At 39.0% G+C, this 16,929-nt stretch overlaps 1 protein-coding gene across 2 annotated transcripts in view; it reads right to left on the bottom strand.

Annotated features, from left to right (window-relative positions):
• Positions 1–417: 417 nt before the first annotated feature.
• Positions 418–16,929, bottom strand: part of LOC117306813 — a 39,824-nt gene continuing 23,312 nt past the window's right edge. The window contains exons 14-28 of one of the 2 annotated variants that reach the window (XM_033791338.1): positions 16,471–16,718; positions 15,586–15,673; positions 14,965–15,117; positions 13,679–13,961; positions 12,496–12,745; positions 10,918–11,104; positions 9,825–9,935; positions 9,181–9,295; positions 8,170–8,310; positions 7,083–7,285; positions 6,474–6,660; positions 4,009–4,171; positions 3,737–3,789; positions 2,580–2,849; positions 418–1,388 (exon numbers count right to left, since the gene is read on the bottom strand). In XM_033791338.1, coding sequence (XP_033647229.1) covers positions 1,285–1,388; positions 2,580–2,849; positions 3,737–3,789; positions 4,009–4,171; positions 6,474–6,660; positions 7,083–7,285; positions 8,170–8,310; positions 9,181–9,295; positions 9,825–9,935; positions 10,918–11,104; positions 12,496–12,745; positions 13,679–13,961; positions 14,965–15,117; positions 15,586–15,673; positions 16,471–16,718 — 2,556 coding nt within the window. In that variant the 3' untranslated portion in view covers positions 418–1,284. Of the gene's footprint in view, positions 1,389–2,579; positions 2,850–3,736; positions 3,790–4,008; positions 4,172–6,473; positions 6,661–7,082; positions 7,286–7,807; positions 7,851–8,169; positions 8,311–9,180; positions 9,296–9,824; positions 9,936–10,917; positions 11,105–12,495; positions 12,746–13,678; positions 13,962–14,964; positions 15,118–15,585; positions 15,674–16,470; positions 16,719–16,929 lie in introns of those variants that run through there. The other variant, XM_033791339.1, reaches the window with a different exon arrangement.

Raw genomic sequence — 16,929 nt, 5'->3', positions numbered from 1 at the left:
CTCTTTATGCGGTCTTTCAACCGCACTACTCTTATTTTTCAAAGTTATTTTCCAAGTTTCAATCTGGTCAAGAGAGTTTGTTTTTAAGACACTTGCATTGGGTGTACATATTTAGTGCCATGCCTGCCATAAACAGACAACACTCTCGACACTTTGGTGGAGCTTAGGAATATTTGTCTTCCTATGACCCGAGTGTGTACAGAATACTGTAGCTTGTGAATGACCCGAGTGTGTACAGAATACTGTAGCTTGTGAATGACCCGAGTGTGTACAGAATACTGTAGCTTGTGAATGACCTGAGTATGTACAGAATACTGTAGCTTGTGAATGACCCGAGTGTGTACAGAATACTGTAGCTTGTGAATGACCAGAGTGTGTACAGAATACTGTAGCTTGTGAATGACCTGAGTATGTACAGACTCATCATTGAAAGCTTACTGATCACTACTGCATTAAACTTTTTGGCTGGTTGTCTGAGCTACCCGTGTGAAGAATACAAAAATGTGCATTTAAGATTATTCTAGGTAAAAACCATCCATACCAGCTACCAAGATGCTCTAAAAAAGTGCAATATACCAGTGTATGCACCAATCGGGGTGCGCACCGGGCGCGCAAGTGTTGAGCACCGCGCGCCATTTGCTGTAGTGCCTTCAGTGCCTAGAATGTGCACAAAAAGACACCGCAGTTGTTAATTTTTGCAGTAGAGGGCGATACCAATTTTGTTTGTCGGATTGCTCTCTACCAACCCTCCAGTCTTGCAGGGACATAATTATTATGCCACGCATTTGCCAATTCACTCTTGAAATAAGAGCAATTCTGTCAATGGCTACCATCAACCAGAGGGGATCAACACAACAGGGTACTGGGGAACTCCAGCAAACTTACAATATAAGCAGGGATTTTTGGCAATGTAATATGGGCTCAAACTAAAAACTTTGCATCTTAATTAGCACAAAATATACATCAATTATTTTCCCCACCCTCCTGAATGTACATGTATCTACAATTATTTCAATAAAGAAGCAATCACATATTCCTTACCTTTCCTAAATCTAGCATCACACAACAAAAGTACTTACACATTATTTACACGGTGAGGGATTTGGTTGTGAAGGTGCATTCATCATTTACTGACACGTCACCATTTTCAAAAATATTTATAACACATTTTGTGAATGACATTAAAAATGGCACTAAGAGAGTGAAATGCAATATTGAAAGTTGAAATTAATGAAATTCACTTCAAAACAAGCAGCCTCGGAGTCTGATGGGTGTTTTGTGTTCTTAGGTGCAGCCTTCAGATCCGCCATCGGCAGCACACGTTGGCTGGCAGCAGGTGTTCCAATCCAGGACCTTCTCAGCACCCTTATAGATACCGCTCATAGTAGCTGTACAAAGAGAGAACAGTCAAATTTCAACTTTGTCATGGGTTTCTTAATAATAATAATAATAATAATAATAGTGGTTTTTTATATAGCGCTCAGGTCCGTCACGCAGTGACGCTTATGGCACTTCAACATTTTAACCCCTGGTCACTGCGCCTTAAATCATTCCTTAAACCATCTCAGCTCCCTGGGGAGTATACAGCCTGTGCTACCAAGTATGTAGCACACTAAGCTAATCGATCACAATAACCAACTCTGCCCTCACAGGTACCCATTTATCCCTGGGTGGAGAGAAGCAATCCTATTCCCTCAATCTTAAAATCAATCAACTAGATAAAATGATAACAGCATGAATATCCAAACTGCATCCATAAATAATAATACAAAAAAAATAAAAGTAGGTCTGATGTTACTTAATTGATGATAATCGAAATTGATAAAATAACAATTGAAACTCTATCCATAAATAATATGCCAAACATAGTTAATGTTTGGCCTGACACTTCAACCCTGGCAGAGGTTTTCTGTAAAGCTAAACACAACACAACACACATACAAAATAACATGGAAAGCAAATCCATTGAAAACACAATGCTACATGACGCTTACAGAGTAACATTAAAGAAATCCTTTTAAAGGGAAGGTGCACGTTTGGTAATTACTCAAAACAAATATTAACTTAAAAACTGACTTGGTAACGAGCATTGGTATATAAAACATTGTGGGAAACGGCTCCCTCTGAAGTAAAGTAGTTTTTGAAAAGGAGGTAGTTTCTCACTAAAATTTATTCCTAACTGAAAGCACACAAATTCGTCCAACTTGGGTGTTTTTTCTTTCATCATTTTCTCCCAACTCCGATGACAGATTGAGCTCAAATTGTCATAGGTTTGTTATTTTATGCATATGTTGGGATACAGCAAATGAGAACACTGGTCTTTGACAATTACCAATAGTCTACCTTCACTTTAAGCACAAAGTCATTATCAGAATTATTAAGAAGAAAGGTACAATTATACAAATCAGTTTAAAATCAGCAAAACAATTAATGACAAGCAAATACAGAAATATGCAATAACATTCTTAAATCAAAATGCAAATTCGACATCGATTTCAAAAGCAGAAAACAAAAATTATATTCTGAATCCCCGATGTAAAATAAACATTTATGAAACATCTATGAAACATAAAACTTACCCTTGAAATCACTGCTGGTGTACACAGAGTTAGCAAGATCATCAGGGTTTGAATATTTGAAGGTCTCTGTGGACATGAACGGTACGGTCACAGCCGCAACGTAGCCCTCGCTGGCGGCCGCCGTGTCGTACTCACTCTTAGGTATCAGGTACCAGCTTCCTTGAGGCTCGTCAGCAGCTGCGTAAGAGTCTGGTGAATTGCTCAAGATGCCGTACAGTCTACCAGTGCTTGGCAGGAAGCCGATGATGTTACGGAGTCTGGAATCAAGACCTAGTAAAACCAAGAATTCAAAATTGGAATTTTCTTGTATTGACCCCTTACATCAATGTCAGATAATAAAAACAATATACTACCATAGATGTGCAGTTGGTAAGACACTGCCTTTAAATTGCAAAGGTCGTGTCTTACCAACCAAAAGAGTGTGCTTGTACACTCCAGAGTCTTTCTGCCAGGCGAGATAGGACACTTGTCATCAATTTTACTTGTTATACCTCTGTACAAATTGTGAAGTTTGCCGTGCAACAAATACGCATGTTACATGGCTCGACGGGCCGGGTAACATGAAAAGTGCTGTACACTGGTGTACATCACATTGATCATTCCCGGCGTTGGTTGATTTCCAGTGTTTCTTGTTCGTCTGCTTATAAAACAATAAATAGTCCGCCGTAATAATGTTTAAAGATGACAACAAAACTTCGAGAAGAGGAATAACAATTATACAAAGGTATAACAAAACGATTGTTGCACGCTGTGACTGGGGTCCATGGGTTTTGTACACTCTCGAGGGGAAATGGCACCCTCGGCTTCACCTCACAGCGTGCAACAATTGTATAATGTATCAAGATATTGACATAAATTCAAGAGTTATACAAAATTAACAAATTAACAAGTTTTGAGACTTGGCCCTTTCTTCATATCAAAAGTTGGTAAAAAATATATATCCATGAAATAGAACATTGAATGTAATTCTACATCAGGCCGTGTACAAATCACCCCAGGCTCTGTGGCCCTTTCTAAGCCCGATGTCACAGGTCACATTAATCTATAAGAAAAACAGAATCACCTCAAAGACAATCAATACCTCTTCACAAATTGGTTCGATATTTCTCTCTTTTTCTTTCCCTGGCCATTTTATCTTTGATCTTTTGCTTACTTACCAATCCAGTTTTTGTCCGTGTATTTCATCATGTAGCAGTGCATGTCTGGTTTCCTGCAGGTAAGATTTTGAAGAATAAAACTAACATAAACACGATTTCTCATACTGATATGTTATAAATACATAAATCAAGTTTTGTTTTAACTGTATACTTTTTTCCCACTTCAGCACTGTGTGGACATGTGTAAGTCCACAAAGCGTATCTAGTCCCATATTATGTGGAATTCTTTTGTTCTCAGGTCCCCAGTTTGTACATAGCATTAAAATACATACTTCCATTGGATGGTGTAAACCGATGGGTGAATCTCTTTCCGCATGCCACTCTTGCCGTGAGTGACCATGTCGCATACAAACAGCGTTGAGGTTTCTGGATCTACAAGAAATCCTCTCTCATAAGCTTCGGCAAGAGGCGTGATGGTCTCTGGTGGGCACACATCTGTTAAGACAGACCCCCAATAAATTGGCAAGTTAGTAAAAAGATTCAATTATTTCATTTGTAAAGTACACAAATCCACACGTGTACAACAAAAGTATTGAAAAGTAAGCCTAAGCTATAAAGATTCAATGATTTCATTTGTAAAGTACACAAATCCATAAAAGTAGGCTAAGCTAAGAAAAAATACAGAACATGTACCCGTAGTAGAGAAATACAATTCAAATGCAATATCTACTGTACACACGTGTACAAGAAAAGTATTGAAAAGTAAGCCTAAGCTATAAAGATTCAATGATTTCATTTGTAAAGTACACAAATCCATAAAAGTAGGCCTAAGCTAAGAAAAAATACAGAACATGTACCCATAGTAGAGAAATACAATTCAAATGCAATATCTACTGTACACACGTGTACAAGAAAAATATTGAAAAGTAAGCCTAAGCTATAAAGACTGAACTTGTATGTAGTAGGGAAAAAGAAACACTTGAACGTATGCAATATCTACTGTACACTTGTACATGTACAATAAACAAAATTTAAAAGTAAGCCTAAGATAAGACAAAACACAGAACATGTAGTAGAGAAATAAGCAATTTGTTTATGTTGTGGTTATATCCACTGTGTACAACAAACAAAATTGAAAAGTTAGCCTAAGCTAAGAAAAAATACAGAACATGTAGTAGAGAAATACAATGCAAATAAAATATCTACTGTAAGTTTGTACATTAAACAAAGTTGGAAAGTAAGCCTATACGCTAAGACAAAACAAAGAACAAGCAGGAGAGAAATACAATCAAATGCAAAATCTAAGGAAACATCAAATGGTAAAAACAACTTGATTTTAAAGATGTGTTATAAGTTTTTTTTTGTTTTTTTGTTAAAGAAATAGTGCAAATGTGTCAGATATATAATATTATATAGAATGTGTAGCACAAACACTTGCTAAGCACAAAAAAGTCTTGCTTAGCAGGAACAGTTTACCAGCTATAGTTACATTAAAGTGTGCATTGCGTGCCTGGTGACCCACTCAATGTTCGCTTAGCAAAGAAATAGCAACATTTCAAATGTCACTTATTTCCACATTACCATTTTTGTTTTCGGTCACAATTCAATTCAATTCAATTCAATTCAATTAAAATTACACATAATTCCACATTTTCATCAACATCAAGAAAATATAATGAAAATAGTGTGATGGCACATACAGAAAAAAAACAGAGCTGGTTAAGGGGCCTATTGACCCCTTGCACGCGCGTCACACGCAGAGACTGATGCCACGCTCACCATGTTGGTGGGCAAGTTAGGTTTATGCGTATTAACGCCGCGTCGCCTAAAATGCCCACTTTACTGTATAACGCACAGCATAGAGTTGTATATCAAAACGCACAGTCAAATTGCCCACAAGTATGGCACATTCAAGATTTTTCTGATGACGTCAGGTGAAATGGTTCAATAATGAAAACACAAATACTTCAACATTTTTATAGTGACAATTCAAATGACACTTAGTTCACCATTATCATCAATATCAAGAACATACAATGAGGTTATAAATGTGAAAGGCATGTTCGGAAAAAGTCAGTGACAATGGCCGATCTGAAACACAAAATTCATGATTACAAAAATTGTACACCAATAGTTCAAACAACACTTAAATCTCCACATTATCATTGAAAATACAACAATGTTAACAAAAAGGAAACATGTTAAAAAGAAGCAAGGAAACATGTCGGAAAGAAGTAAACTTTTCAAGGGCACCTACATAAAGTATTCAAAATATTCAAAATTTCACAAGAACAATTGAAACAATAAAAAACAACAATACAAATAGGCCATTAATAAACAATGGGTACTACAGTTCAAGCAGTGGTTTTGAAAAAGAAATTCTGCTGTGGGGCATCCCACATTAACTCTTTCCTGCGCTGTAGCAACCGAATATAAATCCATACAGAAAAATGTCTTAAGCAAAAATAAAGATCGCACGGCCACACAATTTTCAGAATGGGAAAGAGGACTCTTGAGGTCCTATGTGATCAACTCTTTGGCGGTCGCCATTTGCAAAAAGACAAATAAAGGCAATGAATGTGACAGTATGATCATTTTATCAGTAAAATAAATAGTGCACGAAAAGCAGCAAATCAAATGGTAGAGTGAAGCTTTAGGCCATGGCCAAATAGTGGATACGACTACAGCTATGGCTAGATTGCCAAGTCGCCAAGTATTGAAGCATACCCTGCCCTTAGCAACACCCTGAACAATAGCCACAGCCGCAGCTACCATTTCAGACACAGCCTGTACTTACCATTTGCAACCTGAGCATCTATTGGGCAGCCAAGCAGCTCAATCCTGAGTGCATTGTACCATTTAGATGCTGTAGTATAGTCATAGGCAGTCAAGTTGAGCACGACGTAGCGTGTCTTTACAGGTTTGTAGAGGATGTGTTCTACGATGGTATCGTGACTCGCTGGAGAGTCTTTCTTGTGGTCAAACTAAGGAAGAGATGAGAATTCATAATGAGAGTTGATGAGGGACGGAACAAAAGTAGTGGTATGGAAAGGTTTGCGGTAACTACCTCAACTCATTAGAGATAGTCATTACATGGTGTTACCGCAAACCTTTTAACATCCTATTTCCACCTTGCAAAGTTTCAAATCCTACTTAAAAGTAGTGGTGAGAAGAAAAACATTTATAGCTGTTGCAACCAAAAAAGGGACTTATGCTATAATGCAAAAAATAGTTCATGGCGTGCCGTTTCATCACTTGCAGAATCTTGCAGAATGTCTTTTTCCCTATTTTTCACTTCTGTTACAGAATTTATTTTACAAGACCAGAGTTTATAGGTCGAAAGCTAAAATCACTGCGATCCAGTGTCAAATTTCAAGCCCCGATATAATGATGAGCTATGACCTACTATTTTGTTGTTTTCAGGGGTGGCCGCTGTATACAGAGTGTCGTCCAGGCTGAACAGGATTTCAAATTCTCCCAGGTCCCCGTCAGCGGCTGGGTTAATCCCACCTTGAGTCTGGAGACCGGTTAGAACAGACATCTTTCCCAGGTCGACCTTTAGCCATCGATCATAAAGGAAGGGTCCAGCCCTTGCTAGCGTCTTCCAAGCTGGGTACAAAATATTACATTGAGTTTATACGTTTGTAGAGTAATTTGTGATTATCAAAACAAATACACTACAATACAAAACAATAAGCTTTATTGTCCCTGCATGGGAAATTCCTTTGGCCTGTTTTGCTTACATAAAAACACACCAATATAAAACACCGATATTTAATAGGGGTTAGGCAGTACAATAGAGAAAGAGTAGGCATAAATACAAAGTTAAAAAGTGAACCATAGACAGACAAAAGGGCAGGGACTAGAAAGTACACTAAACAATAGTAACATCAATAGTAAAAAGACAATGACAACAATGGGGTTAGAGCAAAAATTTTGAATTGGTACGGAATGTGCATAGTAAATAATTAACAAAAACAATTAAACAACATTTTTAGCGCATACCCATTAAAATCATTATACCAAATACATTTAATTCTAAAAAACAAAAGTAGTTAGTTTCTTTTCTCCACTTTTCTGCACCTGTATAATAATAAGTAATGTTAGCTCAGGTGTTGAACCTATGCCAACCTTTTTGATGGAGTGGAAGTAAGTCTTGCGGCCGCTTTGTTCTCTATAATAAATAATAATAACAATTGATTTATAATGTGCCTATTCCAGAAAAAGCTGTTTAAGACAATGAAACCATGACAAAAACCACATTACACATTATGACAAAGGAGTAACAATAAAACTATACATTACAATGTTTAAAAATGCACAGAACAACCAAGAAAATTTGAAAAAGAGACAACCAAAATTGAAAGCTCATAAGTGAGGCAATGCAATGCACATCAAAGGCGACAATGTACGATAAAAAAGTAAACCATTAAAAATCACATTACACATTAGAACAATAAATGCTGAAAGAATAAAGCTCTAGTGTACAATACCTGAGCCTCCCCTGAGTCTTGCATGATGTCCCTGTGCAGAGTCATCTGGTGAGAATGAAGCCGTAATCTGGCAGTCAGTGATGGTGTTGTCTTCCATCCCAAGAGCCACCGGTGACGGGCAGCTTGAAGGGTCACTTGGAGCTGTTAGGAGAAAAAGTTTACATGTAAGACATTTGTCTGGGGTCAAAAAGCACCCTCACTGTGGTCAAAGGAGGCATATTATTGGACGAAAGCTGTTTTTGTGCGTAAAAACGTGCGCATGACCTCAGCGTCCCTGTAACGTTTTGCGTTATGCAAGGAGTCTATTCTTTAGGGTGTGGTCCGATTTCAAGTCAATCTGTAATCACTTATATGCAGGGCTCTCTCTTTAAACTAGCCAGGTGTACATGAGAAGTAAAAACTGCTATGGCATGTACATGTATGGGCTTTCAAACACCATTTCTCAATTTGTCTGTCTGGCTACTAGAAACTCAGCAACCTACTTGCTTTATTGCTCATATTTAAAACAATTAACAGACTCAATAGTCAGGTCAGATTCGAATTGAGTAATAATTGTGATAATAATAAATATAACCTGTCTGTGGTATGTGACTCTTGGATTTTATCTTACATGTGTGATACAAACTGAAACCTCAGTGCTTACCCTGAGAAAAACAATTAACAGACTCAATAGTCAGGTCAGATTCGATTCGAGTAATAATTGTGATAATAATAAATACCTAAAATGTACACATATCAACCCTGCAGGGTGTTCAAGTGGCAGTTAAATCAAAAACAAAACAAAAGAAAACAGACACAACAACATGTGACATACTGTAAGATAGGTTTTGAGAAGAGATTTGAGTTTTGTGGTACAAAGACAAGATCTACAAATTAAATGGTACAGAGTTCCAGATGCATGATGCAGCTGAAAAAAAAAACTTATCACCCCAGGAATTTTGAGATTTGGGTTCAATGAGGAGAAGCATGGGTTGGTTCATCTATTGTGGCAATGATAGCCGAATGACGTACCTGGTATGTATGGATAAGGTACAGTGAAGTCGTATGTGGTGTAGTCCATGGGTTCACTGAAGTAGAAGCCCTCAGAGTAAGTACTTAAATCATGATGTGGCATGTTAAACACCACCTGAAATGTACAAATTAAAAATGACGAAACATTGCTAACAACAATATCAAAGAAGAAAAACATCATGAAAATGCATCAATAAAAAACTAAAGTAATTTGTTGATACTGTGCAAGGCCATATTTTAGCGAGGTACTTGACCTACATGCGTACATGTTATCAAACACTCCACTGTGCTGATGTGTTTACCCGCAAATTTATTTTGGACAGACTTATGACAGGCGTTTTTTGGCACCCTGAACAACTAAGCAGTATCTTCTGATGGACAGCTTTATGACAGCCTTATGTAATCGGGCCCTGGGCCCAACTTCACCAAGCTTAGATGCATAGAAACTCGGTAAGCACAGGAAAATCTTGCTAAGAAAAAACAGGTAACCAGCCAACATTCCATAAAGTTTACACTGTTGCAACTGGTGCCATACTTATTTTTTTGCTTAGCAAAGAAATTTGTGAAGCAGTATCTTCTACTTATCAAATTTAAGAAATCAGGCCCTGACACAAAATAAAATCCATAACCAATGCCTGTTTTACCTCTATTGGTGTAGTTGCTTTCCATTTCTTATTCAGTTTGTATAAGTAGTTACTCTTAATAGATGTCTCAATGTTGAAAACAATATTATCAGTGAAACACATCGATGGAATCTGGAAATAAGATAAAGACATTACTATCAGAATGAGTCGGAACTATAGAACCCAAACAGCGCCCTCAATGAGGCATTTGGGTCTTTCCACTCTAATTTGAAGGAGTTCCACAGAGCAACCTTATTTTATTTTACCCTCATTGGAAAGAGCGGGGCCCAATTTCCTGGCTCTGCTTATCATAAGCAAAGAATCAGCGCCTGCAGAAGAAGGGACTCATGTCCTTACATCAAGCGAATTTCACAGGATGGCAGAGAGCTTTGGCTGGTGCGTATGCGTACTTCACGTTACTAGACATTCTTTGCTTATCTTTGCTTACACAGCTAGCACAGAAATTTGGCGCTTGTCCTTCAAGCGAAGAATGGTGACTGTAAGCGCAGAAAATCGGCAATAAGCAGAGCTATGAGTTTTGGCCCTGATCTTTCTCAGGACTTCCAACTAAAGTAATTTTGGGTATGAATGGCTGGTATGGATAAAAACAACTTTAGCTTTTTTTAAAAATGGACCATGTGTTCAGGGTCAACAAAAATTGCCACTAGGGCTGAAGCAGGGTATAGTGCATTGACTTAAAGACACTGGTCACTATTGGTAATTGTCAAAGACCAGTCTTCTCACTTGGTGTATCTCATCATATGCATAAAATAACAAACATGTGAACATTTTTAGCTCAATTGGTCGTCAAAGTTGGGAGATAATAATGAAAGAAAAAGTTGTGTGCTTTCATACAATGTATGTTTGATTTTGAGAACTCAAGTTCTAAATCTGAGGTCTGGAAATCAAATACGTGGAAAATTAATTCTTTCTCGAAAAGTACATCACTTCAGAGGGAGCCGTTTCTCACAATGTTTTATACTATCACCCTCTCCCTATTACTCGTTACCAAGTAAGGTTTTATGCTGATAATTATTTTAGGTAATTACCAATAGTGTCCACTGTGTTTTAAGTGGCCATTGGTGTTGAAAGGGTTTTAGAAGGTTAATCTTACCTCGAAGTAGAATCCGGTTCCATCAGAGGAATGGGTCATAGTTGTTAGGTTGCTGCTGAGTGAGTAGTCTGGCACCATGCTGTCAAACTGGATGTACTGAGGCAGAAAGATGTGTCCTTTCATATTGGTAGCCTCTGCCATGGAGTCTGGGGTATGACTGATGTTGACATTGTACCAAACCTTATCACTGTAGTAATGAAGGTTAACAATGTTGAATTAACGGTAGTTATCTTTCAATGACAAAACCAAGAGTTCAAAAATATGCATAACCTATAAATTAAAATGTCAACACACTGCACTATTACGACTTTATATATAGCCCTGAGCGGACAACATTTAAAAAATTTTAAGTTTCAGTCTAATACACTACAGTTGCAGTACAGGCAAAAAGTAATAATATTAAAAATACAAAGCATTTATACGTTGCTATACAAAGGACAGAGCGCCTAAAAAAGGAGGGAAACAAATGAACTACATGTAAAACGAATACAAAAACACTCTTACGACCAGCCAGAAAACAAAACAAAAGGAGGAGCGAGTTAGGATGGTTGTGGGAACTGATGGGTCTTTGAGATGCGTTTGCATTCAGACAAAAGTGCTGCTTTACTAGACTTGTTGGTAGTGTGTTCAATATGCGCGTTGCAGCAATTGCGAAGGCACTGTCCGCAGCTTTCCTTTTTTAGATCTAGGAATGGAAAGCCGAGTCAAGTCCGAAAAGGAGGGCAGTCGATGTCTGTGTACATCCAGGGCAGTACCATTTTGGTAAATGTATCGAATCAACAAGGTAAGAGGGAGCTTGAGCATGGAGAATTTTGTAAATCAGTATTAAACACATTTTGAAACAAATTCTATCTAAGTAATCAGGACAGCAATTTCATCTCTTGATTAAAGGGCAGGAATTTCATCTCTTGATTAAAGGGCAAGGGAATTTTCACTCTCAGGACAGCAATTTCATCTCTTGATTAAAGGGCAAGGGAATTTTCACTCTGCAAAGAGCACTTCCATTGGAAAATCTTAAAGTCAATGTTTGAAGGGGCACAAAGGCCAAAACCAGGGGCAAGTGGGGGCCAAGGCCTGAGTGTAATTCCAGGCCTGAGTAATGAAAAAATGGAATTCCCGTAGGTACCATGCTCCTCAGTTAAAAGCAGATGCACTAAGACGGAAATAAAGGGGGGTGGATGTGAAAGCAGTCACCAACCCAAGCAGGAGTGCCTAAGACAGACGTAATAAAGGGGGGGGTGGATGTGAAAGCAGTCACCAACCCAAGCAGGAGTGCCTAAGACAGACGTAATAAAGGGGGGGGTGGATGTGAAAGCAGTCACCAACCCAAGCAGGAGTGCCTAAGACAGACGTAATAAAGGGGGGGTGGATGTGAAAGCAGTCACCAACCCAAGCAATAGTGCCTAAGACAGACGTAATAAAGGGGGGGTGGATGTGAAAGCAGTCACCAACCCAAGCAGGAGTGCCTAAGACAGACGTAATAAAGGGGGGGTGGATGTGAAAGCAGTCACCAACCCAAGCAATAGTGCCTAAGACAGACGTAATAAAGGGGGGGTGGATGTGAAAGCAGTCACCAACCCAAGCAGGAGTGTTGACTCTGTGTTGTTATGACTGAAGCCCACGCTGAAGATGGGTTTGTCCATCTCCTCTCTCTCTGTGATGACTTTAAAGTAAGACACCCAAATCACGTCCCCTTGGCCAATGGAGATGTCAGCATTCAGAGATTGAGACGTCCCGTTGCTATTCAGCAAACCACCTGCCATCTGAATATCAATCTGGATGACAATGTCGTCATCTCCTGGTAACCAAGTGTTCCCTGTGTACAGCCCTGCAGAGCAAAGTAGAACGCTACTTAGTCTAATAATGATATATTTTTTTATATCCCGGTTTTTACACCTCAAGGGCTACTCAAAGCGGTCCAATATCATTCAGGCATGCAACTGCCCGTTGAAAAAAAAAGAGGAAAATCTTCAAAGGCAACACGCAAGTGCGGAGCGAGGCAGCCGAAACGCCACGGGACACGAGACCCACAATGGTACCCTAGAAAATGTTGAGGTTTATTATGCTCTAAGGTGCATTGTTAGCATGTAATAGGCTTATTTTACATTATTGTAGTTGTACACTGTTGTTGCCAGGCACATATTAGGCTTTAAAAATATAAAAACATGATTTTTGTAACTTAATTTTGTGTGTGTGTGTAGCACTTATCATTTTAAAAAAAACGCGGAAGAATTGCATGCCTGATCATTACCCCTGGTCAATTCAATTGTTGCATGCTGTGACGGGGGTCCATGGTGTTTTGTACACCCAATGGGAAAATGGCAACCTAAAAAAAAACCCCATAAAAACCCTGTCACAGCGTGCAACAATTGTTTTGTTATACGGTAACATTATAACTCCTCTTCTCGAAGTTCTGTTCTCATCTTTAAACATTATTTACGACGAGTATGCATAGTTAAATAAGCAGACGAACAGTTGTTCAAATAAGAAACAATTTTTCACTGTTCCCGCGAACCTAAGGCTGTTTCGTACAAAGAGCTCGAAATCTATCAACGGTGGGAACAATCAAGGTATTGTACATCGGTTAACAAAACTCACGTTACCCGCCGTACTATGCAGCCATGGAACATTTGCGTCTTGGTATCACATCACAGGATTAGTTCTCGACCATGAAAACTTCACAATTTGTTACTGAGGTGTAACAAACATTATTCAAATCTAACTCGCAAAAGGCTAATTCAAACAGATATAATAACAATACCTGTGTGGATGATTTGTCCAAAGTTCAAAACAGCCTGGTTGTTCTGTGTTGTGAGACCACTCGAGGACAGCACAGGGTCCCTTGAGCCAACCTGCAAGTTCCGTCCTACATAACTCACTTCCACATTCTGGATGGTCATGCCAGCGGTGACGTTGTAAGGCGTGTCAATCTCCAATCGGAACTTCAAGTTTGGGTCGGCAATCAACATGGTGATGTTGCAACGTTCAATTTCTTGGGGGCGCATGTAGTAGGATGTGGTCGGGCAACACATCTTAAATGTAGACTGTAAACAATTCAATACTGGAATTTAGGTCTGGAATTACGCTTAATAAGCTTCATTAAACAAGTGATCAAAATAATACATCCTTTTCCGCTTTATCAACTCACACCTGTTACCTCCATGCAATTTCTTGCCCAAAGGACAGTAATAATTGGATCAAGAACAAGTAGTGCAGTTGAGTGCACCAGGCAGATTAACTGCTCATCCATTCAGTATAATGATCCATGAATAGGCGATGTAATACACACCCAGTCACTGAAATATATAGTTTTCGAGTTCTGGTGGCCAAAAAAACAGAAATTCTTCAATGGAGCTTTCCCATGATGGCCATGGCCCCTGTTTCCCCATTGTCTTGGCCTTGGTACATCTTCATAAGTTTCCAGAGTTCTTAAGATATTCCAATGGAGGTGCCCTTTGAGAAATGAACTAAATGAAAAATGGCCTTGCCCTCTTAAAGATGATATTCCAGCCCTGTGGGTATATCAGGCTGCATAGCAACCATAGACAGTGTTACGGGGTGCCTAAAGAGGTCATATTATTTTAAAACTATTTCTTTTAGGAACTTACACAGGTCTCTAAAAGTTAAAGACACTGGACAATATTGGTAATTGTCAAAGACCAGTCTTCTCACTTGGTGTATCTCAACATATGCATTAAATAACAAACCTGTGAAAAATTTGAGCTCAATCGGTCATCGAAGTTGCGAGATAATTATGAAAGAAAAAAACGGCCTTGTCACACGAAGTTGTGTGCTTTCTGATGCTTGATTTCGAGACCTCAGTTTCTAAACTTGAGGTCTCGAGATCAAATTTGATGAAAATTCTTCTGTCTCGAAAACCACGTCACTTCAGAGGAAGCTGTTTCTCACATTGTTTTGTACTATCAACCTCTCCCCATTACTCGTAATCAAGAAAGGTTTTATGATGATAATTATTTTTATAGTATCCACTGCCTTTAAGAGAGATCAATCCAAATGAAAACTTTAGCTGAATTTCGATCTAATTACCTTTGGGCCTGCAATGAAGACACTTATATCTCTAGATTGGCTGACGGCCTCAGATTGGGCGTTGCTAACCTCCACTGCAGCAGCTATAACACCCTTCGTGCCGGTAAACACTTTACTGTCATTCAGACAAATCACTGTCACCTCAATCACCAGCTGGGGGAGAAGAATAAAATACAGCATGCACACCTGTAAGTCCTGGGCCCAATTTCATAGAGCTGCTTAGCCCAAACATTTGCTTAGCATGTAATTTCTTCCTTGATAAAAACAGGATTACCTACGAAACTTCCATTTGATGTATATTGCTCGTTACTGGTATTCACCTGTTGTTTGCTTATTCTGACAACCACATGGAAATTTGGTTGGAAATCCTGTTTTGATGAAGGCAAAAATTTCATGCTAAGCGAATTTTCGTGCTTAGCAGCTTTATGAAATTGGGCCCAGGTCGTGGTTCTTATGTCCTTTGAGCAAGGCACTTAACAGTTATTACTGCTCCCTTCGGATGGGACCTAGAGCTGTAGTTCTGTAATGCACAAACTTATAGATAAGTCTTTGACAATCACTAAAGGTATCAAGTGCTTTTAAGTTTGTAATCAAAATTGCAGAAGATAATTGAGTTCATACCTGGCTGCTGTTTGCCAAGTCGCTGCCGATTGGAATGTTACAAACAGAACCGAGGTCCACGGTTGCATACATTCCTTGACTGTGTGAGCTTTGAACAGAAAGATAAATTAATATTATTTTAAACTGCACAGATATGATATTTGGCCCTTGGAAAAAGGTAGAATATTTTATTGAAAATAGTGGCTAACCTACATGTGCACATGATGTAGAATTTTAATGTTTTCACAAAGGCAAAACAATAGACCGATCCAGTAGGTTCCGCCCACAACGCACAAGTGAGCAAGAACACGTGGGGCTCTCCACTGCCTTTCTGCACAACTCTGCCGCATGCCAAGATACGCGCACGCATGTCGGACCTTATTTGTCGGACCTGCGTTGCGTTGTGATTGGTCAATACGCAATGAGGCAGAGCTTAATGGATCGGTCTATTACAAATCTGAAATCAGACTATAGCCCGGTTTATACTTCCTGCAAGCTGTGTTCAGCTCCTGCAAAACATTTGATGCAAAAACAGCCCTGTGACGTCAATATTCGTATCGCATTTGCATGCAGCAGGAAAAATATCATGTTTAGCCAGGCTAGCTTTGAATTTGTCTATGGTCGTAGCTTCCTTAGTTTGATGCTGGTAAAAGGTTCCACTCCGGAAATGTGTGTGGCATGAGAGAGAACTTGTAGCAGTCCTTTTTGGTATGTAGTAGGATAAAGTTATTTCTCACCTACTAAGGGCAGTCAGGGGTCTAAATCTTCTTTAAGTTCCAAAAACAGCTCAGATGTGAAACTGAGTATACAGTGCTTGACTCAATTGCCCTGCAGTCTTGAGATTTCCCCCACCCCCAAATTCGGGCCCAGATCTACATGTAGAATTGCCCAACATCGGATTCTCACCCATTAACAGCAGTTACGGGTCCAACCCGAGTACAGAGCAGCAGCTCCCCGACAGACATCACACTGATGTCTGTGATCTCAAGCCACGTCACATCCGTGGTGTAATTAACCACATACTTCAACGAGGAGTTCGCCGGTATCGTTAGGGTATGTAGGATCTTCACTTCACTACCTTCCTGGCTCGGAACCACTTCTTCAGTGTAGGATTGAGCAAAGCTGAGGTTATTGTAGCTCGGTAATACGGCATCCTTTAAATATACAGACCAAAGTAATTTTTAGCTTTTACCTGTCATTAATAAAAATGCCATTTGAGAGTTAGATTTGAATAAAGTCGGGCACAATGACTTGCTTGGTCACAAGTTACAAAAAAGTAAAATAAATGCAAAAATTATAATTGTTCAATGATTTCTTTCAACACAACACCCCTCCAGCTATGAAATGGTAAAGCCCCCCGCCGCC

The sequence above is a fragment of the Asterias rubens genome, chromosome 2 (genome assembly GCF_902459465.1).
Source record: "Asterias rubens chromosome 2, eAstRub1.3, whole genome shotgun sequence".
Classification (NCBI taxonomy): domain Eukaryota; kingdom Metazoa; phylum Echinodermata; class Asteroidea; order Forcipulatida; family Asteriidae; genus Asterias; species Asterias rubens.
The sequence above is the reverse complement of the archived record's forward strand: the minus strand, read 5'-3'. Positions and strand labels throughout refer to the sequence as shown.